The sequence below is a fragment of the Dipteris shenzhenensis genome, chromosome 26 (assembly GCF_047967505.1).
Source record: "Dipteris shenzhenensis isolate YYH24624 ecotype China chromosome 26, Dip_SZ_1.0, whole genome shotgun sequence".
Taxonomy (NCBI): domain Eukaryota; kingdom Viridiplantae; phylum Streptophyta; class Polypodiopsida; order Gleicheniales; family Dipteridaceae; genus Dipteris; species Dipteris shenzhenensis.
The window spans coordinates 37,220,263-37,246,260 of NC_141621.1; the positions used below are offsets into that span (position 1 = coordinate 37,220,263).

General features: G+C 44.7%; 1 protein-coding gene across 4 annotated transcripts; it reads right to left on the reverse strand.

The window, feature by feature from the left end:
- LOC147885024 (CAAX amino terminal protease family protein) lies at positions 1-24,628 on the reverse strand. 4 transcript variants are annotated; one of them, XM_087397814.1, is made up of 7 exons: positions 24,421-24,628; positions 24,201-24,306; positions 23,581-23,644; positions 23,190-23,233; positions 4,553-4,708; positions 675-896; positions 1-570 (listed from the first exon to the last, which is right to left on the reverse strand). In XM_087397814.1, exons 1-7 carry the CDS (start codon positions 24,459-24,461, stop codon positions 238-240), a joined length of 966 nt encoding a protein of 321 aa, XP_087253940.1. In that variant the 5' UTR covers positions 24,462-24,628; the 3' UTR covers positions 1-237. The 4 variants fall into 4 exon arrangements, with proteins under 4 accessions (XP_087253940.1, XP_087253939.1, XP_087253942.1 ...); XM_087397813.1 differs by having other exon boundaries at positions 24,201-24,628; XM_087397816.1 differs by lacking the exons at positions 23,190-23,233; positions 23,581-23,644.
- Between the last annotated feature and the right edge of the window lie 1,370 nt (positions 24,629-25,998).

Below are 25,998 nucleotides of genomic sequence, written 5' to 3' on the forward strand. Positions count from 1 at the left end.
GCTGCCTATTCTCATTGCAGATTGAAACCTCCTAATGTCTGAATTTTCATAGCTCCCACGAATGCAAACACAGCAAAAGCATTTCAACTTATATAGCATTTGCAATTTAATCCCGATCATCCGTCATTCGAAAAGAGATTCTGCATAATTGCAGTGTAGAGTGCCCATTGCAGTTGGAAGATCTACAAATAAACCTCTTGGGGCAAGAAGAAAAAAATTCAACAAGAACTAATATAATTAGGTCAAGAGAACAATTGCATTATAGACAGCATGAATCAAAAAACTAGCCACAAGATTACCACTCCAAGTGTAAGCACCTCCTAGAATACAGCCAACAAACACTACTGCTGGTGCACCTAGCACATCAAAATGTGCCATGGCAAATACTATAGCACTCATGACAACTGCTGACTGCCATCCAAAACGTGTTGCCAATGATGGCAGTAAATATCCTCTGTATACAACTTCTTCCAGGCAAGGGGTCAATATACAAGACACCAACAACGTGCTGAATTGGGTAATTGTGTTGCCAGAAAGCATTTCCTTGAGAGCCTCCACTTTGCCATCACCCTACAACAACAAAGATTGCAAAAGACGTTCAAGTAAGTCCCATGGAATCGACACTTGCAAGAATTCACAGCCATGCTTTTTTGGACATATTGTTGAAGGTTTACCTCTGAATAAGAATCTATGCCAGTAATATCTGATGTAGCTTCCATCACCAGAAGTATAATAGCAATCCCTACTACTGAGGTTGCCAACCACCCTCTGCTTCCACTAATATCTGTAAATTTGAAATTGAACTGGAAAGAATTCTTTGCTTGCTCTGAAGATGATTTTAAAAGCCAGGTGGCTCCACCAAGCTCCAAAAGTTGGGATAAGACAAGGGAGACTGCCTGGCTATGTACATAGACAGGGCGTTAAATATGTCTCCCTGCAAACTCTTGAAGGACAAATTTAAAAACTTCATCTGTGAGACAAGGGGTACGCACGTGTAAACATGGTTATTATATAGTTCCATAGAGTGAACCACATGACTCGAGAATTAGTCTGTGATAAAGGCTTGTGATGTGATGGTGCTTATATTAACACAGTTCAGCAGATTAGCCAAGTCCAAGCTAATTCTGGCACTTTCAATCAAGATGCAGTTATGGCAAGGCATTGGACAATGATGCCAACCAAACAATTTAAATTCACGTCCCATAAAACGATTTCCTTTGACAAGATGTGTGGATGAATTTCAAAGTCGGGTCTGGTAGGAAGGGTTTCTGGTCCAGTTTCAGTGGTATCAGAGCAAAGGTTCACCACTTCTCTTGGTGGTGATGATCCAAGAACAGGAGAAATTTGTGGAAGAGCGACTAATTTGCACGGATAGATTAAGTTGTTGATTCTGTAGTCTTATTGGAGGAGAGAGAGGCCCGTCAAGGTTCAAAACAAGTCCAGCCTTGATCTATTTCAACTCTTGAGTCCATCATGGCCGACCCCAGAAAGCACGAGAGTTGCGACTCTAAATTCTTTCCAATCACAAGGTAGCTGAGTAATGGAAACAAAGAAACATATATTCGGAGCATATTATGCAGAATGTTTGTGATAGATGTATATACAGGGCAATCATCAGCCAAGGATGTACTTTTTCTTCATGCTATGGGATACAGATCCGAAGTTTTCTATGGTCCCTCATGCAAGATCTTACGTTTTCCTTCAAAGATCCTGGGCGGAAGTGCTAAGAAACCAAAGTATGCCAGCTTGTCGTTGGACGAGTGGTTTCAGGTTTGTTGCTGAACATCTAAAGCTAAGTATTTTCTCTGATGTTTATTAAGATTGAGATCTAATCCTCGTACTACGATACAAGGAAAAGAAGTGTGTTGTTTCTCTTTGTCTATTTCAAGAAAACAAACGCAGTACACACACTTGGTTTGATTAGATATGACGGATATACTCCCATGGATCTTGAAGCACTCTTCATCCAAGTACTGGACATAGCAAGAACACATGGCGAAGAAATATAGAGCTGTGGAATTGATTTCCGTGACTGGTAAAGTCGCATGTCCGTTATGAATATAGGAGAATATTAACAGTTCAAGTATACTTTGGAAAGCTTTATGGCGAGGCCAAGACTTCAGTTAAGGTTTGAAATCAGTTTTCACACACGTATTTATTCTAAGTTATATTATCTCAAGCCCTGGAAGATCTAAGTTATGATGTCTCCATTATGGAACTAGTTTCTCCTATCAATCAAGATTATAGACTTGCAGTCTTCTCAGTGCAAAGGAATATGGATATGTTTCATGGATATTGAGAAATACGCAGTTGGCCTTTATATGATTTGTGGTCCTCTCAAGTGCCCCCCCCCCCAAAAAAAGGTCTCTCAGTCCACCCCAAAGCCCCTAATTTATATGATTCAAGCATAGATCGAAGAGTTCTCATACAAGAGAGAACAAGTGACTTGGAGATTTCGGGACAAACCCACTTGAGGGTAGCACGTTCTAAGTTGAAGTTATGAATCTGGTTTTATTCCATTAATGACACAGTTATATGTTTCCAGCTATCTCATTCCAGAGGATTTCAGTTATGAATCATGATATTCAGTTTTGTTGTTTTCTTGTTATCACGCATGACGTGCTCAAGTACCAGCCCTCAATACGGCAGCGTTTTATGGCCATTATTGACCCAATATTTTCTTCAGGATTCTATTATTCAATAGTTTCCATTGGGATTTGTTTTATACAAGAACTCTTATGGTTTCTCATGGATTATTATGGCCAAAATGACACAGTTTTACAGTTTATTTGTCAAATATATGTCCTTTTGGAAAGTTTGAGAACCCTACACGTTTATATTTGACCAGCAGGGTAAGTGCTTGGTAGGAAGAAGACCTTGAGAATTGGGAGCACTTGCGCAGTGAATGGAATCTATCTCAGAATAGTTCTTTCCAAAGCAATCCCAAGAAGAGGTTCACACTTCTTGGAAACAGGAATATACTATCTGCAGATCACTCCATGAGAGAAGACTCGAGGGGTCTCTCAAGAAAAGAAAATAAAGAAAGGCTCCGAGAAATATATAAGGCTAAGTATCTCTTTTATGTTGATAAAGTTTGCCTTGTGAAGATCTAACCCTTGTATAGCAATGCAAGGAGAATAGTCGATTGTTTTCTTGAATTTGTTTCCAGGAAACACTATTCATACATGAGAAGTCTTTAGAGCCTGGTGTGCTCAAGTATTGGTACAAGTGATCATTGGCCAAGTGTTTCTTTCTCTTATTTGGGAATTAAAGGTGGAGTTGCAGCCAAAGAAGTCGAGGGAATATAGAGCCCTTGGAAGAAGCAGCACATCTTATTACGGAACTGTTGAGGTTATCTACAGGAAGATGATGAGCAAAGTATGGAAAAAAATGATGGATTTCTATTATTAGAGTCTTATGACTGTTTTGGAACACTTTCCTTCCACCACTAGCATAAAGGGCAAGAGTGTCTTGTGAAAGGCAAAGCCGTCAACTCCACATGAAACAAGGGCATGGATAAGAGTTTGAATTTGCCAAAAAAAGAAGGGCGTATGGCTTTCCCAATGCTCTTTAAGAGCAGGATATGCCAAAGAAAAACAAGAATCTCCGTACGAAAAGCAAGTGTTTTAGATACAGAAAGAGGGGCGTGTGGTTGCCTGGTGCCCTGGAAGGTGAGTTGGCCAAAAGGAACAGAGAATGCCACAAGACCGATCTAGGTGAACGATCGAATGTTACCAGATTCCAAGATCCACTTTAGATGGAGGAGATGAAGGAGATCCTCCAGCAAACAGACTGTGTACCACACAAAGAAGAAAAGGGACCCGAGACAAGCTTACACGCGGGTACCTTGCCAAGTACAAAAAGAGAGGAGCACTTCTCGAAGTATCCTCAAGTTTTGCAACTGTATCAAGAAGCTTATCAGTCGACGACAACTTATTAGAAACCGAGGGGATGTCACCAATTGGTATTTCTCCCAAGAAATAAAGAGGAGTCTTTATCAGATTGACTAAGGGCAAAGAAAGTTTGCTTTGCATTGTTTCATTGTTTTGACTTTTGCTTTGCATTGATAAAAGAGAACTATGGGGTTGCCCACAAGGGACTAGCATTAGTCCAAGAACTAGGAATGCATGCATTTCGCTAACCTTTATTGGGTTAAAGTGTTGGTGTTTTGTAGGACTTGAAAAAGTGCAAAAGAGCTCGCAAATGATGGAGCAAGTGCCAAAAATCAGGTCCCACGAGGCCAAAAAGCACTAGGGAGATGGCGCCATTAAAGAAGACCTCACCAGGTTCTAGAAAAGGCTTAAAATGTAGCCCCACGGTGGGCCAAAGCAAGAAAGTCTTTTTTTAAAAGTAGCTATTAAAAGCGGGTCTAGCTTTTTGCTAGCTCAAGTTTTTGCTAGCCCAAGCCTATAAAAGAAGGTTAAAAGGGATGCAGATGAAATGTATGAAGATATGAAAACTGAAACTGTGCTGCAATCAGATATTGGACTTGTGAGATAATAAATCATGTGCTTCTAGAATATTGATGCACTAAACCTCAAGCAGCACTAACCTTGGTTTGGGAATCTAGCTCTTTTGCATGAAGAATTTCTGCCAAAACCGAAAGCCCCCCTAATCCTACTGGGATGTGCAAGATGCTCAAGTAAGACACCATTGTAGTTGTCACGGAGCCAAAATCCCAAGGGACATAGGGCAGTCTTGAAAATGCCTACACAACAATTTACAAGAGAATGAAACTTAATCAGCATTAAGTGTATTGGAACAAATAAAGAGGGAATGAAGCTCGATCAGCATTAAGTGTGTTGGATCAAAAAAAGAGGATGCAATACTTTAAGATGCCTTCGAGTCTTGACTTAGCTAGATAGTGATCCTTTCATTTAAAATAACAGAGCCAACAGATAAGGTAATTATTTAAAATTTGCATCAATGACACGGGATATTCAAAGATAACTGCACCACAAACTCCACTCTTTGCTCTAAACACTCTACCATTGTAGTAATCTAGTTACCAAAAAATGATTATTGAACAATCAAACTCAAAAAAAGAAGGCACTCAATACACATAGGGACTCCTATTAGTCTATGCTCATTACTATAATAAAAGGTTTTTAGAAGCAAAAGTAATGAACAATAAAATTGTTGGAACTTTAGGGGTCACCTCCCCCAATTGAGGAGGAACTACGAGAGGTAGACCAGCAGCACATGAGATATGCCACGTGGGCAGAGAAGGGGGCAGATCTGGGATGGAAGGCAGGGCTTCCATGGGGGCAGCATGACAACAAAGGCTGCCGTCAGAAACTGTATGGAAGACTGTGACAGATGCAGCAGCAGCCTGGAGCAGAGAAGGTCCTGCAAAGGCAACGAAAATCAGTTGTCAAGGCCACGTTCTAGCCCTACAGATCTGCGCAAAGAACAGGGGCACACTTTGGAGCAGAAGAGCAGGTCAGGGTGAGTGGAATGCACCAAGAACAGGTCGCAGACTGTACAGCTGCCATGTTGCAGTCAGGTCCAGGTCATTGGGCAGACTTATGCCTGCAGTCTGGGTCGGGCCAGTCGGCAGTCTACAGACTGGGTTGGCTGAGTTGGCAAGGCATCCAGCCTTATATAAAGAGCCCCAGGGGGGAGGTTCATTCATTCAGTGTTGCGAGCTTCTGGGCTGCACACAAGGACACTCATGCCTCAGAACATGCTGTCTATCAGGACCGCAAGGAGGACAGGAATAGTGGAGACTTGTCCCTCACCATTGGCTGCAGACAGAAGCAGCAAGGAGGTCAAGGAGCAAGGAGCAAACAGTGCCTCACCATTGGCTGTTCACCAGAGCAGCAAAGAGATCTGTTTGCAGGGCATCACTACGCAGCTCACTGAAGCTGTAGGAGAGCACACAGGCTGACAGTGTCTTGAAATCGCCACAAGGAGGGGGGAGAACACTTTTGTAGTGGGTAGGGGTCAGCACCTTGCTGCTAGATGGTGGTACACTGTGCACAGCGTGTCTTGTGCCTCTGTATCTCCATGTGCATACTCTCTCTCTCATCTTCTCCCCCACCGTGATCTCCATCAAATGGTATCAGAGCAGGAAGATCCTCTATGATCTTTATCTTCTTTCTCCTCTCACACTGAGCTTCAGCCTGACAATTCCTGAGCACATTCTCTTTCAGCCCATGCAAGCAACAGCCCAACCAGCTCTTGATGCTGCTCTACTCTGATCTTCCATCATGTTCCTATCTGCAGACCATTGTCATCACTTTCTCTACTGTTCATCCGGTCATGTCATCTGCAGAAGGATGTCGAGCTGCTTCTAAGAAATTGCTAATAACCAGACAAGAAGATGCATTCTCTCTCGTATCACTGCTTTTTTGGCCTCTACACCTTCATTGCTCGTGCCAAAGCCACGTCTGCCAAATCTCAAACTCTCACATTTTTTTGACATTGACGATATGCACGTCGTTGTCTTGAACCTTCACCACATCGTGTTCTGCCTGGCTTGAAGGATATCTCCTCGCCATCAAGAGACTGTCATGTTGGGACGCTTGCTACCTGAGAGTTCTCTTGAAGTTTGGAAGGGATGGGCTGCTCAAATCTGTCCCATATCATGGCTTTCTGAAGATGTCACGTCATCTTAGAAAGGAGCTGTGGTTGAGAGTTCATCGCCATAGCTGATGCCCTGAACTCCTGCTGCCACTATCTGGCTTACTGGGAGCTTGATTCTTCTGCAACGTTTCTTCTACTGAGTCTTCCACAATGTCGACAGATTTCATTTCTCAAAAAATTATGCAAATGGTCTCTTCTCAAAAAGTTTTTTCTTGGAAAACTGTGGGCTGCGAGAAGGAGACTTCTAGCTATTCTTGGTTCGTGACTCTTCTCAGCAAAGGCAATGCAGCGTCATTCCTCAAAGGCTTCGGATTAAAGCCCCAGCTGTTCATCAGTAGCTTTATGAGACTTATATTAAGGTTGTGAGGGAAAGGGTGAGGGAGTGGAACGAAGGAGACAGAGAGAGAGAGAGAGACACACACACAAAAGTGTGGGTGTGAAGTGTCGAGCCACACCACAAACTCAATAGGTTTTATTAGGATTAGGCTTTCACCCTATGACTGTCTTAAGACAGTCATAGGTGTCATATCTATAACAAAAGGATGGCAATGTGCCTTTACCCCAACAACCTCCCACCTAAAGGCCAATGTGCCTAAAGGGGAGAAAAGAATAAAAATTACAGCAATATACAGTTACTGTATACAAGACCATAAAATAAGAATGGTCTCATCCTAATCCCATGATGTGGAGGCAATGTGCAAACCGCTCTGTAGGCAAGCTCTTAGTGAGCAAATCTGCAGGATTATCATCAGTATGCACCTTCACAAGCTCAAGCCGCTTGTCTTCCAGTACCTCCCTGATGAAATGGTATTTCACATCTATGTGCTTGGTCTTCTGATGAAAGACCGGATTCTTTGCCAACATGATAGCACTCTGACTATCACAATGCAAAACTGGCATATCTCTTGTAATGCCCAAATCTCCCACCAGCCGAGTAAGCCATATTGCTTCCTTGCAAGCCTTAGTAGCTGCAACATATTCAGCTTCAGTGGTTGACAGTGCAACGCATTTCTGCAACCGAGACACCCATGAGATAGCACCTCCTCCAAATGTGAAAATATAACCGGTAGTAGACTTCCGGTTATCTGCATTCCCTGCATAGTCTGAATCTGTAAAACCATGCACCAATGCATCCTGCCTACCATCGCATATGCACAAGTCTTTGGTACCCTTGAGATACCTCAAGACACCTTTCACTGCTTCCCAGTGCCGCTTGCCTGGATTTGCCATATACCTGCTGATGACTCCCACCGCAAAAGCAATATCTGGACGAGTGGCAACCATGGCATACATCAAAGAACCAACTGCAGATGCATACGGAACCTTGGCCATTTCAGCCTTATCATCATCTGATCTGGGGCTGTCCTTACTGCTGAGTTTTAAATGTGGAGGCAACGGGGTACTAATAGACTTCCCCCCCTCCATTTTAAACCTCTGCAGTACTTTGTCAACGTACTCCTTCTGTGACAGAAACAAAAGTCCCTTGGACTTGTCACGAATAATCCGCATGCCAAGAATATGGTTTGCATCACCCAAGTCTTTCATGTCAAAAGACTTATGCAGTTGTTACTTCAAAGCACTAATCTCCTGCTGAGATTTGCTGGCAATCAGCATGTCATCCACATATAGAATGAGTAGCATCAAACTGCCATCCTTTGCCCGTTTGGTGTACAAGCAGTGATCGGTCTCACACCTATGATACCCTTGGGACTGCATGAAGGCATCAAACTTCTTGTACCATTCTCTTGGTGCCTGCTTAAGTCCATACAAGCTCCTCTTGAGCTTACACACAAGCTGCTCTTTCCCTTTGACAGCATATCCCTCTGGCTGACTCATATAGATCTCATCATGGAGATCTCCGTGAAGAAAAGCAGTCTTCACATCCATCTGACATAAATCCATGTCCTCATGAGCAACAAGAGCTAACACTGCTCTCAAAGTAGTCATCTTGACTACAGGGGAAAAGATCTCATCAAAGTCAATGCCCTTCTCCTGCTTAAATCCCTTGGCAACCAATCTGGCCTTATACCTCGGTAAAGCATTTGAATCCACTTTGACTTTGTAAACCCATTTGCATGGCAAAACCTTTCTGCCTGCAGGTAGCTGCACCAAGTCCCATGTATCATTTTGAAGTAGGGAGTCCATTTCTGACTGCATGGCTTTCTCCCACTTCCTTTTCTCTGTTCTTCTCGTAGCTTCCTTGAAGCTGGAAGGCTCACCACAATCTGTCAGCATGATAAAATCAGCCACATTATTGGCTCCTGGAACAAACCTGTCAGGAGGCCGTTGTACACGGGTGCTCCTCCTAACAAAATGTTCCGGATTAGGCTGCTGTCTAGCCTGTTCGTCATGCATGACGGGTGGCTGTACCACCATATTTGGCTGTTCTACAGCCCCATTTGCTGGCATATCCAGTGGTGTGGCAAAATTGTCTGGCTGATTTTCAGCCTGTATACCCTCTTGAACAGGGTTATCTACAGCAGCCTGCTGCTGCATATTAATGGGCATTCTTTGCTGTCCGACATCATCATAAACAACTCTCCTGTATTGCACAGGTTGCACGGGTTCTTTGTGTACACTATCCTCTTTAAAGATGACATCATTGCTGCGTATAATCTTCCGTTTGACGGGATCCCATAACCTGTACCCCATTTCACCTTCGTCACCATAACCCATAAAGATGCATCTAAAAGACTTTGGCTCCAGTTTGGTGCGCAGTTCTTTGCGTACATGAGCAAAGCACTCGCAGCCAAACACACGTAAGTGCTTATATGAAGGTGGCTTGCCAGAACACACCTCTTCTGGCACTTTCAACTCCAAAGCCTTGTTCGGCGACCTGTTAATTAGGTGAACTGCTGTTTGCACGGCTTCTGCCCAAAAGCCATGGGGCAATGCAGCATAAGACAACATACATCGAACCTTCTCCTGAACAGTTCGATTCATCCGCTCACTCGCACCATTTTGAGATGCATTATGAGGGGCTGTGAGTTCCTGTTTAATGCCCTTAGCTTCGCAAAACTGTACAAAAGCATGTGACACATACTAACCCCCATTATCGGATCTAAGGCATTTCAGCCTGCGACCTGTCCGATTCTCAACCTGAGCGACAAACTTCTTGAAAGCATCTAAGGCATCGCTTTTATGCTTCAAGAAATAGACCCACACTTTGCGTGTGGCATCATCAATAAAAGTAATGAAATACTTTGCACCCCCTAGTGATAGCTGTGGCATCTCACACAAATCAGTGTGCACTAGATCAAGCGGTGCTCTATTTTGGGGAGTTCTCCTCTTATGAGGAGTCATAGAATGCTTGCCAAATATGCAATGATCACAAGTAGGCAAATCTGAAAATGAAAGAGACGGCAGATAACCCAAACGTGACAGTTCTTGCATTCCTTTAACGGACATGTGTCCCAACCGGCTATGCCACAATGAAACCTTTGGCAGCTCGGTTATGGCAACAACATGATTACCTACACTAGAAACATAAAGAGGGTACAAGGTATCACTCTTATAACCCTCAGACACTACAACCTCGCCGTCAGTAATCACCCATTTGGAATCCCCAAATGTGGTGTGGTAACCACTGTCATCCAACAAGCCAGTGCTAATCAGATTTTTCTTGATTTGCGGCACATGGCGAACACCATCAAGCATAAATGTGCGTCCATCAGGGAATACTATCTGTATACTGCCAATCCCTGCAATCTGACATGCATAGTTGTTCCCAAGATGAACAACTCCATGAGTACCTGTGTAGGAAGTAAACCACTCCCTATGAGGAGTAACATGAAAAGAAGCACCTGAATCCAAGAGCCAGGTGTGCATGTCATGGCCATCAATAACCAATGTATGTGCAATTACAGCAGAAGAGCATAAAACATCATGTCTGTCACTTTCACTGTCCTCTGCTACAACATTCACTGCATCCAAGTCATCTGCCTTGGCCTTGCCTTTGCCTTTGCTTCCACTGCCTGCATCCTTTGTCTCAGCCTTCTTGGCTTTCTGATCCCGTATAAACTTGAAGCACTTAGACTTCACATGTCTCTTCTTGCCACAGTAAAAGCATTCAATATCCTTTTTACCGCGGGACTGACTGCGGGATTTGGACTTTCCAACAGATCTCCCCTTCTGCTGAGTCCTGCCTCTTTCCTGTACCTGCAAAGCATTTGAAGACTTGCTGCCCGCATTATTCTTCCTGCTCATCTCCTCCATAAGGAGAGAGCTCTCCACATCAGCATACATAAGAGTGACATTTGAATTAGACAGGGTGGTCTTGAAAGTGTCCCAACTCTCAGGGAGGGTACACAACAAGAAAGTAGCCTTGAACTCCTCATCAAGGTGCAATAAGCTGTGTAAAGATGGCATTGAACTCACTCAAGTGTGAGGTCATAGCTGTACCTTCCTTCATGCGAAGGTCGACAAGCTTCTTCAACCAATAAACCTTACTGGCTGAGCTCTTTTGGACATACAACTCTTCTAGCCTCTGCCATAGGCCATAAGAAGTCTTTTCAGCCTGAACATTGAACACAAGAGAATCACTGAGAGTGAGCATGATAGCAGCCCTAGCAGACAAATCAAGCTCCTCCCACTCATCATCTGACATCCCAGATGGCTTGACACCCTTCACCCTTATGGGCTTAGAAATCTTCTTTAGCAGAAGTACATTCAAACACTGTTCTGCCCATAATGCATAATTGTGTGCCCCTTCCAATTTCTTTATGTTCAGAATTGAAGATTCACTTCCCCCTGATGCCATATCAGATAAGGAAAGTATCTGACTCCTTGTAAGTCAAAAAATGACACAATAAAATTCTGATTTCTCAGAAAAACTGCTCTATCAAGAGCCAGGAGCACTCACAATAGTGCTGTTTTTACTGTCAAAAAAAAATCTGCAGCAAAACAGAAAATTTTCCCTCCAGTCACTGTACCTTCTGAAACACTGTACCGTGCTCAAATAGGCATAAAACAGTAACTTCAGAATGCTGCAGCTGTTCCACAAGTGCTTTATTAGTGCATCATCAGCTGACGAAGCACAAAACACTGCTGTCCTGGACACTTCTCCCACCTCAGATGAGGTATAGCACTGATTTGATATGCATAAACCACTTGTCATACACTGTTTTGTTCACTGAAAAGAGGCTCCAAACACTTCAGCCTGTCACAAACCTGCAACAAAGAATGGGACAAATCCCAAGCAATCACCCTTCTGCCAAGGGGATAAAAGGCATCTGAAGGTCTCAAACAGTAACTCAAGTGCTCACAAGCAAAATCTGGGCAAAAGCCCCTTGATTTGACACCTGTACCAAGTGAAAAACACCTCAACACTGAGTTAGCATACAAAATACAGCGCTCTCCTGGCACTTTCACCTGACAATGTAATGCATAAACGGCCTGTGTACACAGTAACAACACAGATCCCAACGTACAAACACTGAAGAGAAAATCTTTTGAGCACTGTCAACGATGGACAGTTAGGGACCGAGTAAACTCGATGCGCCCTGGCCAAGCGTGGCTCAACTGAAAATTTTCAAGGTGTCGTACACAGAATGTGACCTGCAGAAATGTCACTGAATACACTGCGGAAACAAGACCAATGTGGGCACCCTGGCTCCACACTGCCTCAAGGCATACACTGCATAAACTTCCAAGCAAAAGCCCTTTGAAATTGTCACCCAAAAGCTGAGATTTGCACTCAGCAAAAGCATAAAAGCCCTCTGCAAAATCAAGGCATTTGACCTTCCCGAAGCAAAATAACTGTGCAACCACCACACTGTGGCACTAGTCACCTCAAGCACGAGGACCTCAGCCACACAGTTTTGAGAACTGAACAACCGGGAATGAAGAGCAGAGTGCTCTCTTTGTTTCCTTCTGCCCCAAAAAAAAATGTGCCTCCTGTACCTACTGTACCTGTGCAGGGTACCTGCTGTACCTGTGCACCTGCGAGAGCACAAATCCCAAAGCAAAAAATCCGACCTGTACCTCCCTGACACAACGACCGTACGGCGGCGTCCGTACAGTCGGTACGGACGACCATACCTGACCGTACGAAAGGCTGTAGCAGCCTGTGTTGCGTGCTGCGCGCGCCTGGTAGGCTGCGGCCGCCGGTGCTGTGCGGTGCGCAGCTAGCAGCAGCTAGCTGCTGCTGCGTGTGCGAGCTGCCCCGCGCTGCCCCGCTCTGCCTGCGCGCGCTGCCCTGCTCTGCCCGCGCACGCTGCCTGCGCGCTGCCCGCTGCTGTAGGGTGCGATGCCCGAGGGGAGAGGAAGGGGTAGAGGGAGGGGTAGAGCGGAGTGGAGAGGGAGAGGTAGAGGCTCTGATACCAGTTGTGAGGGAAAGGGTGAGGGAGTGGAACGAAGGAGACAGAGAGAGAAGAAGAAGAAGAAGAAGAATATATTATCGTCCTCTGAAGACCAAAACCGGCCTATGGGACCTGAGCAATACAATATCACAAGTACATGAAAGCTCCTCCCGAAGATGGGAGGGTGGAAAGAGAAACCACCTTCTAGGATTCAGGTGGATTCCTATGCTTGAAGAGCTTATACACAAATGTTCCTAAAGCTGAAGGTGACCCTTTATGCAGCAAATCAGCCAGTTTGTTATGTCCCTCAAGGAGGTGATTGAACTCTTCCCTAATGTGTGCATAGTGAGGGCATATCATTACCATGTGTTCTTCTGTTTCAACCATACCTTGATCACATAGTTGGCATATTCTACTCTCCCTTGGCATCTTTTTCCATCCCCCTGTTTCTATTTGCAGCTGGTGTGATCGGGTGCGAAGTAAGGCTAAAGCCCTCCGTTTATGCACTGCTATAGGTGTACATATGTACTTCTGCGTTGTTGTCTCCCTTCCTGTATAAATTGACCAATATTCGGGGTTGATATATGTGCGATAGTACTCAAATTTATCTTTGTTTTCTGCTGTTTGCCATTTCCTGTGTAGTGCATTCAGCAGGTCATAATGAAAAGCCTCTTCATCAATCTCCTCTGAAGAGTAGTTTAAATACTCTTCTACTTCCCACTTCTTGAACCATTTTTTTAGGTCCTGTGCCCATCCGGATGTCAAAATCTTGCCCTTGTTTGTCTTTTGAAGCTTCTGACTTTCATTCCATGCTCTCTTTGGTAGCCTTTCATTATCCATGCACTTGACCTTTGTGATGTATCTGAGTACTCTCTTCAGAGCATGTAGCTCTATGGGTATACATCCTATCTCTAGGAGTAACAAAGAGTATGGTGTAGTAGCCTTGATGCCCAGGTGCCTCCTAATGAAAGACTTTTGCATTTTCTCTATCTCATTCCACGTTGATGGAGATATACTCCCACCCCATACCTCTACTCCGTAGAGTACTGTCTGTATCACATATGCCCCAAAGATCATATTTCGTACTTGCCACCTTCTCGTATTGCTATTGTTGCACTCATTTTCAAATTGGAAGTATTTTGCCCATCCTGCATCAAGTCTCCGTTGCACACAGCTGTTCCATCTATTATTGGCGGGGATTTCAATACCCAAGTATTTGAATGAGTGCACTGTCTCAATGGGTTGTCCTTTATATAAGATTTGGAGGGGGCTGCTTGGCTGTATAGTCTTGACTATCATGAGTTTAGTTTTGTTGCCATCCCACTCTCTGCACAAAATATGCTGAAGATATCCATAATTTTTTGCATCTTACTTTCACTATCAGTGAAAACAACCACATCATCTGCGTAAAGAAGCAACCAAATCACGAGACCTGCTAGATGAGGGCTGTATAACTCATCTTTACATGCTTCTTCATTCACCAACTCCTCAAGTCTATCAATGCATAGGCCGAACAAAGTGGGTGAGAGCGGACATCCTTGTTTTACCCCCATATTACTATAGAACTCTTGTGACATCCCATCCTTACATTTTAGTTGACATTTTACTTTCTCATAAAGTCTAAAGACAGCAAACCTTATTTCCTCGGGCACCCCTATGCATTCCATTCTCTCCCATAGCACATCCCTAGGCACTGTATCAAATGCCTTCTTAAAGTCAATGAAACAACAGAAGAGTGGCTTCCCCTTGAGACGGCTTTCCTCCATCAAAACTCGAAGAGTGACTAGGTGATCCACTGTACAGTGTTTTGGTCTGAAACCAGCTTGTCCCATTGCTCTTTTATTTTCTTTCTCTGCCCAAGCACTCAATTTTGCCTCTACTATTGTGCTATATAGTTTGGCTAGAGTGGAACATACCATAATTGTTCTGTAATTTGTTAATTGATTGCGGTCACCCCCTTTGTAGATTGGTTTGATCCAATTCTCTTGCCATTCTGTTGGGAAACCATGCATCAAAGCCTGATTTAGTGCCATTGCTATGTGCCTTTGCGTGTGCTCATTGGTCCACTTAATGAGTTCAGCCACTAGGTGTAGAGTGTCTGCTGCCTTTCCATTTACCATTTTCTTGAGGCCATCTTGTACATCTTTCAATGAGAAAAGACCCTGAGTATTACTGCTGAGAGGTATGCTCACCATGGGCCGAGCCTTGGGATGTGTGTAGAGCTGTTGAGCATATTCCAGCATCTGTGTTTCTGTAAAATCTCCCATAATGTCATTTGACCTTTGTTTAATTCCTTTCCATGCTCTTCTAGGATGCTTGATAAAATCAATTGCATCAGTCCATTCCTTGTTCACAATATGTGCACGTCTTTTTTTACGTGTAAGTGCATGGAGCTGTTTCTCAGCTGCTCTTTTCTCATCCCCCATTGGGATCCCCTTTAGTGCATTCCTAGCTGCCTTGCACTCAGCATCAAACCAAACATTGTATGGTAGCCCTTTCTTGCATTCTTTATTGCTCTTTTTGTACCCCAAAACTGACTTGGCTGTAGTGAGAATAGCATTTTTCAATTCTGTCCACCCAATTTTCTGTTTTCCCAGCAGACACGTCTCTAGAGTTTCAGAGAGAGAGAGAGAGAGAGAGAGACACACAAAAGTGTGGGTGTGAAGTGTTGAGCCACACCACAAACTCATAGGTTTTATTAGGTTTAGGCTTTCACCCTATGACTGTCTTAAGACAGTCATAGGTGTCATATCTATAACAAAAGGGTGGCAATGTGCCTTTACCCCAACAAAGGTTTGTTGAAGACGTGGCTTTAGGCTGCTATTTTCAGGAGGCTAGATTCCTGTCACCATTTCCTTTGGTTGCCACATGGTTTCTTTGCTTGTAGCTCCTTTGGAGCTTCTCTGGTGCAAGGAATAGTAGGAGACTACACAATACTCTACGTGCGACATAATCCGTGATGAGGTATCTTTTCTGCAACGACGACAGATCTCTATGAGGATATTTCTCTTCCTGAATCGTTTTTCCTAAGGTTCACTAACTTTGCGAAGCTTCTATCCTTAGTTCATGTGGCAACTTAATACATACTCCCTCTTAAGCACTTCAAAAGCTTTCTTTAAATCAGACAAACATCAATTGACTGTGTTATTGCAGCCAACATCTTCATTTCTTGCAACACAACTTATTACTGCAGCTTACACAGCCGCTCTTCTCTGAGATTCCTATCTTCAATATTACATTGCGCTCATCAACAACTTGGTACAGATCAGTTTCCTGATTCTTCACCTGACTCTCATGGCACTATCTTCTCATCAACTAGCATTATGTTTGGTAGAAAAATTCTCGGAAACTGGATTCCCTTGGGAGGTTGTATCTGGAGAAGACGATGAAGCTTCCAGCTCAGATGGGACAAAATGCAATCAGAAGGCCATACCCATTGTTAGGCTCAGACTTGTTGATTCCTTGGTGCACCGCATCAACTTCAAGACCACACCAAGCAGATTTGGGAAAAACTTGAAGGCATTTTTGGCAATAAGATCACAAATTTGAAAGTGAGTCAAGTTTACGATCTCAAGGGTCAAGAACTGAGTGACCATTTGCTCAGTTTGGATCACTAGTTCAACAACTAGCTAGTCTCAAATGTGAGCCCGCTCACAAATTAAAAGTATGCGTGGTATTTCTCATTTTGACCATACCTTAGAATACTACGTGTGGCAGTCACCACTTATGAAGATCTGGTTGCATTGCTCCTTGATAAGGATAGAAGAAACGCGGAAGATCTAAGTGCCAACAGCTTAGCCTCTAGTTCAGCTTTTGAGCCAAACTAAAAGGAAGAGGGACAAAAGAATCCAGTGTAAATACTGTAAAAAATTGGGACACATTGAGTCCAACTATTTCAAGAAGAAAGAAAAAGAGCAAGAGAAGCATCATGCTAACCGTGCAGCTGAAGACGAAGCAGAGGAGATCCCCGAGCTATTCACGTTGCTACCGCCCATGTCAAACTTAATGGATGGTGGTTCTTATGATGAATCTTGGGCTTTCTTAGATGTCACTTGTGTACTTGAGTCAATAAGGATACTTTGCCCTTGGTAGTCCCCCACCAATGATTGTATTCGTTATTGTGTGAGAGCCTTAGTTCTAGGCTTTGGATTTATACCTTCTACCCAGTTTAGAGAAAGGGGTGACTAAGAGATGTTCCCCACGGCTGTTGCAAGTTGACTAAGAGGTTTGTTGTCACACGGGAGGTGTTGGACGGTAGGGCCTCCTCTTTGCAGATTGCGGTGGGATGTGAGTTCGGTCTTCTCTTTTCTTATTGGGTCTTACCACCTTTGCTCCGAAGGGGGGTTTGTTGGGTTACTTTCGTAGCCAAGGTGTGTAGGAACTAGGCCTAGAGTCCTAGTCAGTGTGTCCCTCACTATGTGGGTGTGAATGTGTACATGCTGGATTAGGTTGAGTTGATTCCTGTGTGACCTCATGTGTGAGGTAGATGTGTGGTTGAAGATAAGGCTTGTCCAACCTATAAATGAGGCATCCACTGTACTTGCAATACATCAATCAACATCAGTGTTCCGTGTCTTGTGTCTCTACATCTCCATGTGCATGCTTTCTCATCTTCTCCCCCACCATGATCTCCATCAGCAAGGACACTAAATATGGCACTACAAGGTTTTTATACTTGGATATTGTGCGTGCCTCCAAATGGTACTTGGCTTGTTTTCAAAGCAAGCATGCAAATGGGTGGATTCATCGGTATGTATATTCTTTGTACATACATTTAGACTTCGTAGTATTGTAGAAAAGGGGGTAGGGGCAAATTAGAGAAAGGGATATAGAAGAGTGGAGGGGAAGGGGGAGAAGGAGCGAGATGGAGTAGGAGAAGAGAGGAAGAGATGGGAAAGAGAGAGAAAGAAAGAAAGACGTATTAACATCTACAGGAGGCCTCGCGGGCCTATGAGACAAAGTACAAAACCATAAAGTACCTCATACAAGCCGCTATGGGCTGAAGCAAAGGGCTCACTAAGGCCCTTGCTGAAATCTAAAGTGCTAAACTAGTGAGCAAAATAGCTGAGTAGCAAAATAGCAAAAGAGTATCAGGTGCTCACAGCTGACGCTCCTAGTACACACCCAAGTTCCACATATCCAAGTACCCTAGTGACTATCTGATGGGATGTGAGGAGCTCTCGTATCTGTATACGTCGAGCTATCTATGAATGCAACTGAGGGCGTGGTCTCCTCGATCTCTATATCCGATGGGCTAAGTCAAGGATGATGCTGAAATGGATCGGACCTCAATCGTGCGTGCTCTGGTCACTCTCCGTGTAGCATGTGGAGTGTGTGCCTCTCGTTTGGTAGCATCGTGGCGGGTCTCACTACTAATCCATGATGCTCTCATCTCATCAAGCTCCTCTCCCTTAACCTCCCCGATAGCTGACTCAAATGCATAGAAATATATAACATATGTCTGTGCTCTGTCAATCTCAGGGACCTGCGGCATCACCCCCTGCCACTCTCTGCTCTGTCGTATCAGTATATCTCTCTGTCATCGCATCTCAATCAGATAGAGCCCAACACAAACTTGGTGGGAAAATGGACCAGCCGTGTAAGCAGACCAAAGCCATGTCCCTCTTGAAAGAGGCAGTGATGTCACCCTTAGATCTCATAGTAAACTGGGCAGACACATAGAAAGTGCTCCTCTGTCTTGACCTCCCCCATCCAGCGGTCTACAAATCCTCTGCTCTCCAGGTATGCATGCAACTCTCCTTGCCTCAATCCTTAGCTAATGTGATGAGACTCGCAACTACCCGATGGCGATCCTCAGTGCATGTGAGACTCTCCTATCCTCGAGGTACTGAGGTTTGATGACGAGACCATGCTCCGAGACCCTCATGAAGTGGTCATGGTAGAACTGGATCTTGGTGGGGAACTCCTCTCCCCCCCAAGCCCTAGACGTATGGAGCTGAAGGAGGCCCAATCGTATGATACGGTTGATCTCATCTCGTGGGATCATCTCGGGTGGTGCATCCATGCTGCACTGAAAGAGGGGAAGTCTATCCATATGAATGCCGTGACTACCAAACCATGTGGATACCCGTGCGTACCATGCTGTATCAACACCGCTCTCTGCCACTCACCTAGAAGACTCCAATGCTAGCCTCCGTAATCTCCACTAGGGTAAGGCCCAAATGAATGTCATTGTCTGAAAGATGGCATCAACCTGGAGAGGGGTCATGGCGAACTCTTCCTATATAATCTAATGGGGGACCGAGGGCTTACTTTGAATCATCCTAGATCCCATAGTCACTTGTAGTCTCCATCCACTCCCTACTATGTACTTTTTGATGTGACATCTAATCCTATCTACTCTCCCTTCCTCCTTCCTGCCTACGCTCACTCACTCTCTCTCTCTCTCTTCCCTACTCCCCCTCATTCTCTCCCTCTCTTTCCTACCTCGTTCTCTCTCTTCGACCCCTTCTCCTCCCTTCTTCCCCTATCTCTCTTCCCTTTTGTTAGTCTATCCCCCCCTTTCTCCAAATCTGTCCCTATCCCCTTTTCTACATTGGTATTAGAGCTCTGACCATGGCACCTTCGTGCTCCGCTTAGTCACAATGCAAGGAATCCCGTATTGAAGAATTTCAGCCATCATCAGTCCTTCATCCGATTGTTGAAGCTGCGGGCGTACAACATGGCACCCTAACGACTAGCAAGCTAATCTCCTTCGTTGTAACAGTCGCTCAATAGTGTCATCCATCTCAGCTTACTGGGCATCCAATGTTTCTACTGCTTTGAAACAGTCGACTACCCCCGTGTCCTAATGTCCGACAACTAGTAGGAGACAAGAGTAAGATAATCAATTGCCTGTTCATTTTGTGGCACCCGAGCACAACCGCGTGTTCCTCGTGGCCGATTCAACGACTAGCTATCAATTGCGTGGACACTACTAGCGACCAAAAATCCTCCATGCCCATAGCTATCCATCCATCGACGGACCAACAGCCTTGGTGACGAATTAGCTGCGCATCCCAATCGTAGCCAAGCCCTCGCAATCCCAACACGCCCATGCGCCGCCGCCGTGACGCTACTTTCGACTCCAACCTTAGATTAAGGTTCCTAACTAGGGTTACTAACTAGAGCTAGTCAATAGGTCGAGTTAGGCTGGCTAGGTTTAGTTAGTAGGGTGGGACAAGTTAGTAGTTAGGTAGGTTGGGTCTAGTTAGCTAGGTTAGTTTAGTTAGTCAATTAGGTTAACCTAACTAGGTTCAATTAGTAGATTAGGTTGGGCTACGCTAAGTCAACACCCTAACTATCTTACCAGTCTCTAGGTTAGGAGTCCTAAGTGTCCCAGGTGACTTAGGGAAACCCCCCCCCAAAAAAAACAAAAAAAGGAGAGGCAAAAACTCAAAATTTTCCAGCCTCTTTAGGGGCTCTCCATAGCCCTATTTTGGCTCATTTTTTGAAGCTTCTTCGACAACCTTTCTTCCGAGCCTCTCCATCAACATTTTCGTGTTTCCACACACTATCTCATGTGCTCATTACACAAGGTTTTGCTCCTTGCCTACATTCGAGCTCCTCTCTCCAGGGCCACTCACCATGCCACCAAAACGTGCCCCTCGTGATATATTGCATGACAATGCTAAGGCTGCTCAGTATGAGCAAGTGCCTACCACAATGGCTACATCCACTAGTGGTACAGAGGTTCCTTCCACTCAGCCTCTCTCTTCTGCATCCCGAGAAGCGCAAGTAGTGCAGACAGTTACTGGATGCCCTTTCCTCTATGCTCCAGGGTGCTTTCCACCAGATAGGACAGGAGTTCAGCCAACAGCTTACCACAGCCATGGCTATGCAGGATACCGCTCTTGCCCAGATGGGACAGCACATTGGTCAACACATCACAACTGCCATTGCTATGTAGGATAAGGGTAAGCAGCCCGCATCCCAGCAAGGGGACCACTAAGACAATTAGGATGTGTTGTCTGCTCCACCCAAAGGTTTGATGGCAACTGCCTGCCGTGCCTATGAGCATCAACCTTCTGGACCATTGCATGTACCCCAGCATGGGGATTATCTAGACTTAGATGATGCATTTTTTGTACCACAGAGCACCTTCATGCAGGATGTCAAGCCATCTTTTGGCTCACAGCCTTCTGCATCTATGCAGGCTGATCCGTCTCTTTTGAGCCAACCCTTTGGTGTGCGTCTGATTAGTGCTGCTTTCACCGCACCAACGAGTATGGCCGGAGCTGGCTTTGGATTATATGGCAACCCACTCCCCTGGGAGAGAGGTCAGTCCTCTTCTCAGCCCTTTGGTATGCCATCATTTCGAAGAGATGCATTTGGCAGAGAGACCCAACCCGAGGTTCATGCACCTATCGCTCCACCAGCGAGCACATATAGCCAGACGCAACCAATGCATCAAATGGCAGCAGCTACTACGCAGCACGGAGTTAGTGGTGGGCAGCAAGCCACTTTTGATGACAAGTTGGCGGATTCTTTGCGTGCATACAAGGCCCTACCTGAGGCCATCAAACTTGAGATGTCCTTCTCTGATTATGTGAACCTCAAGCATGATGATGCCCGCACTTCTGGAGGTTACACACACAAGAATTATGCAGCCAAGGATATGAAAGACAAACTCACAGTGCATAATTTTAAAGGGGACACTCGCACTCCCAATGAGTTGGAGGAGTGGCTCACGAAGCTGGAAGAGTATTTACACTTCTACCCCAAGTATGAGAAGGAGCGCATCATTTTTGCAGGTATGCATATGTAGGACTATGCCCACACATGGTGGCGATACATGAGGGATTCGCCCCAGAGACCAACCACTTGGAGGGGTTTCAAAGAATTGATGGTCACTACATTTGTATCCCCACTTGTCTTGGATCAATACTTGGCTGAATTTTATACCTTGTCGCAGACCGGTACGATCCAAGAGTACTTACAACGCTTTTGGAGGCTTTCCCTGTTTGTGCAGGACGTATCTGAAAAGGGAAAGCTGCTGCGTTTCATCCATGGGTTAAGTCCTTCTCTTGCTGCAGATGTGAAGGCACATAACCCTCAAATAATTGAGCGTGCAACCCAATTGGCAAAGGTATTTGAGCCCAAATATGCCAGCAAATATAAGATGACAGTGGGCAGCACATATGGGAATGCAAATGAGGCTGAGAAGAAGCCTAAAGTGACTGATTGGAATGAAAGAAAATCAGCAGCAGCACCATTTCCGAGGTTTCCCACACTTACACGCAGCAAGATGCCATATGTGGGATAAATGGTTGTCACTTGCTGAATTTCGCTGCAACAATACCATGCATCTCTCCATTGGCATGAGCCCGTTTGAGGCAATGTACAGATGCAAGGTCGGGATGCCTTCTTCAATTGGTGACATGGCTGTGAAAAATCAGCAAGCACAGAATGACTTGGAGAGGATGGATGCCCTTCTGCAGTTGGCAAAAAGGAATATACAGGATGCCCAAGCCAAGGAGAAGAAATATGCGGCTGAACGTAGGAGATATTGAGGATGATATGAGGACTGTCATCTGCGTACAGCAGTATCTACACCATCAAGTCAGCCAGAAGTGAACCCTCTCAACCTAGGCGATCTACAAAGGATGTAATCTCATCGATATAAAGCCCGAAGAGAGTCGGTGAGAGAGGGCAGCCTTGCTTCACTCCAATCACTCCGATAGTGCTCTCAACCCAATCTGATAGACTTCCTGGGGCAAGCACCCTCCCTCCGACAAACTCATATAGCTATACTCATGACCCCCCAGATCATGATCTCTGGGAGCTACCACTCCTCTAACCTCCTGATCAGGCGGGAACGTGGGATAGTATCAAATGCCTTATGAAAGTCTACAAAGCAAGTATAGACTTTATGGTGCCTCGACTTCGCCTCCTCAATGATAGCCCTCGAGGTGAAAGTCTCTCCAAAGTATAGTGGAGAGCCTATTTCTCTTCCTTGTATGAAAGAGAGCCCAAGCTCCAATTTCTCTCACATGGGTCGAAACTACAATCCAGCAACAAAACTCTAACGGCAATGTGTCTCTGCAAAGAAGCAAATATTCAATGAAAGAGACATGGAAAGAACACAATAGAAACAACGAAACATTTACCAAAAAAAAGATATCAACCCTATCGATTCTGGGGTAGAAATGCCATACTTCTCCCACTGGGAGACTCATTGCAACTGTGTGTCATGAAGCTTCACAGTTGGTTTTCCAAACACCAAAGTCCATTGTTATAGTGACCTACCTCTTGTCGAATAGCTTTCCAATTTGGGAGGTCCTTGATAAGGATTCATGTTACCTTGCACTTCCACCTTTTTAGTTTGTTGAAAATCCCTTGAGGACCTGCTTACACACCAACACCAAAATCTAACGTTTGAGAGAAATGTGCTTTCAGCTTGGTCCCACTACCAGTATGCTTCTCATCGCATAACTCCATTTTTGAGCATCTGAGATGCCATATTTAGCCTCAAAAGTAACGTTTTCTCATAGCGAATCACGAGCATCCTACTGCAAGAAAAAAAGCCTCATTCTTAGCTTGCATTGCTATAGTCTGCACTATGCAAGTATTGCGTCAAGATCCTGCGTGTACAAACTTAGTTTGCATGGCAATCAGCACTTTTTACGGGATAGAAACGTGAAAATTGGAAGACACATCTTTCGCGAAGACCATGTCACCATATACAAGTTACCTTGGCTATTGGTATTCGTGGAGCTCGGGTGAAAATTGGAGATGCGAGGACCAACTCTAGCAGACTGCTACAGCAAGACATACTGCGGCTTAGAAGAAGCTTGATGTGACTCGTGGTGACGCGCACGGTCAGAGAAAATAATACGTGATCGTGCGATCATGCGTTTCAGCTCTCAAACGCTTCGCGGCCAACTAGTGCGACTAACATATCCGTTGAGCAACATGTGGCTTCAATCCTTAAGAGCACTTCCCGGAAGCTGTTAAATTGGAGCTCCACCAAGCTGGTGGTTAACCAACCAAGTATTAGTCATTCCTAGTACATTTGCATGTGCTGGTGTTTTCACAAAGGGTGAATGGATCAGCTCAATATTCGTGCATAACTTCTTTTGGCGGGATCAAGATGTGGTTTGGGAGACGATTATCCTAAACTGAGCCCGTTTGCGCAAGCTTATTGTCACACCACTCTAGAACACGGAGAATTGTAGCATCCTCACAACTGGATCTTCACGATATGCAAGGGGCGGAAGTTCGACTACAAGGATGACTTGATCAAGCAGTCCATATCCCTTTTGTAATCGAAGCATGAGAACACGGCCACTCAATATGCGCGAAGCACTGTACCTGGGAGAGACGAGCGATTTCAGTCGACGAGGAGGTGCCAGGAAGGTCGGGGTCGATGTCCGAGTCGGGGACATTGCGGTGGTGGCTACAATGAAGTAGGGGAGATCTGGGAAAGTGAAAGAGAAGATGGGATTTGCTGTGGTGGATCGTAGAGGTGTGAAGAAGAGTAGGAGAAGAAGGAAAGCTCGAAGAAGGCAATAACGTTACCATTATGCATCACCTTCTTAGGGTTTCATTCATTTTACTGCCTCCCTGTTTCATTTCGCAATCGCCTTTTTTAATCTCCCTCGCGTCGATCTTTATCTCTCGTCCCCATTCAGTACCTACCACATACTCCTCGCAATGCCTCCTTTCTTGCGTTGCGCCTTGCACCTTGCGTACTTCCCCTCCCTCAATCTCTCTCGTTGCTTCGTCCTTCAGAAATTTACTCATCATGATCTTACATATCATGCTTACAACGTTAGGGGGCTCCTTTGCTAAAGCTTCCATCTTAACTAACTCTCTCTTCGAGACTTTAGTAAAAAAACAAGATTGAACGTTTTTCTCTCACGACACGGTGTTCTCTCAGGTACGGAGCGCTAGTGGGGGTTTTGTTGCCGAAAATGTCTCACATGCATGCACAAGCGAGAGGCGGATCGCAAAAGGGAACTCAAAAAATAAAGCCCCCAAAAATAATTTTCTCTTTGGTTGGAGTGGTTGGAGTCCTTCACTAAGACCTGCAGGCCAATAAATACCAATGTTTATATAACAATCATTTTTTACATGCATTAAATTTAGCATTCATAAAATATACAAGATAAAAAAAGAGATACAATGCTTTGACAATCATTTTTGACATGCATTAAATTTAGCATTGAAATAAGATTCAATAAAAGCAAGAATACGTATATTTTTTAGAAAAAACAAAAAGTGCAAAATTGATTACAAGGGAGGTAAACCCCTGAAAAGGGACTCACTAGGGCTAGACCACTTGGCCTATGCTGCGAGAACGGCACATAAGACACCTACCCTACTAGGAGGTTGGCCTCAACCATAAAGATCATGTGAATGATCACCAATCATCTCTCTCACGAACCCCACTAAAGTTTCAAAGAAAGACCTTAACCACAACTCAGCTCACCGGAGCATTGAATCCAATTGGACTCTATGGTGAAGCATGTTCATGTTCTCAAGTTCCCATACTCCCAAGATCGCAGAAACCCTAAGATATGGCCAATTAGCCGCCAATGTTAAGGAGAACTTAAAGGTATCCCCTAGTAAGGGGATTCTCCACTGCAAGCCTATTGCAAACTGAGCCATCAACCCCAAGAATGTAACTACGGATTCCAACTTTTGCCATACCTCCTGAAACATCAGGCATTTTCGTAGCAAATGTCTAAAGTCCTCGAGGGCATTGCCACACAATGTGCAACCTGGATTCATATGAATTCTCTTAGCCAGTTTGGTTTTCACCATCAACCAATGATTAATAATTTTCCAAATTCCATTGAGCCTCATGTTCCACCATGCAATGTTGTGCCTCAGACCCCATTTTTTGTCAAACTTGTGGATGTATCCATCAATTCATTTAGCCGTCTATAGATCACCTTGGCCGAGAGCTCTCACATGGGCATTCTCCCTAAACACCACTGGTTTACCTTCCCATCATTTGCATGGACACGATTGGAAGGCCATCCTTCAAGCACTCGCTCTAGCACTGCCCTGAGAAGATCCGTCTCTCCATCCATAAGAGCATATCCCTTCTACAACTCTTCTAAAGACCTCCAATCTCCCTTTTTGCGGGTTCCATAAGTCGAGC

Excerpts from the sequence above, each read along its gene's own strand:
- LOC147885024 (XM_087397813.1), bottom strand. The coding sequence starts at position 24,410 with ATGGTAACGTTATTGCCTTCTTCGAGCTTTCCTTCTTCTCCTACTCTT. Across the intron at positions 23,645-24,200 it reads AAATCGCTCGTCTCTCCCAG|TCTGCTAGAGTTGGTCCTCG; the intron begins GTACAGTGCTTC and ends TTGCTGTAGCAG. Across the intron at positions 23,234-23,580 it reads CACGAATACCAATAGCCAAG|GTCCTCAAGGGATTTTCAAC; the intron begins GTAACTTGTATA and ends GTGTGTAAGCAG.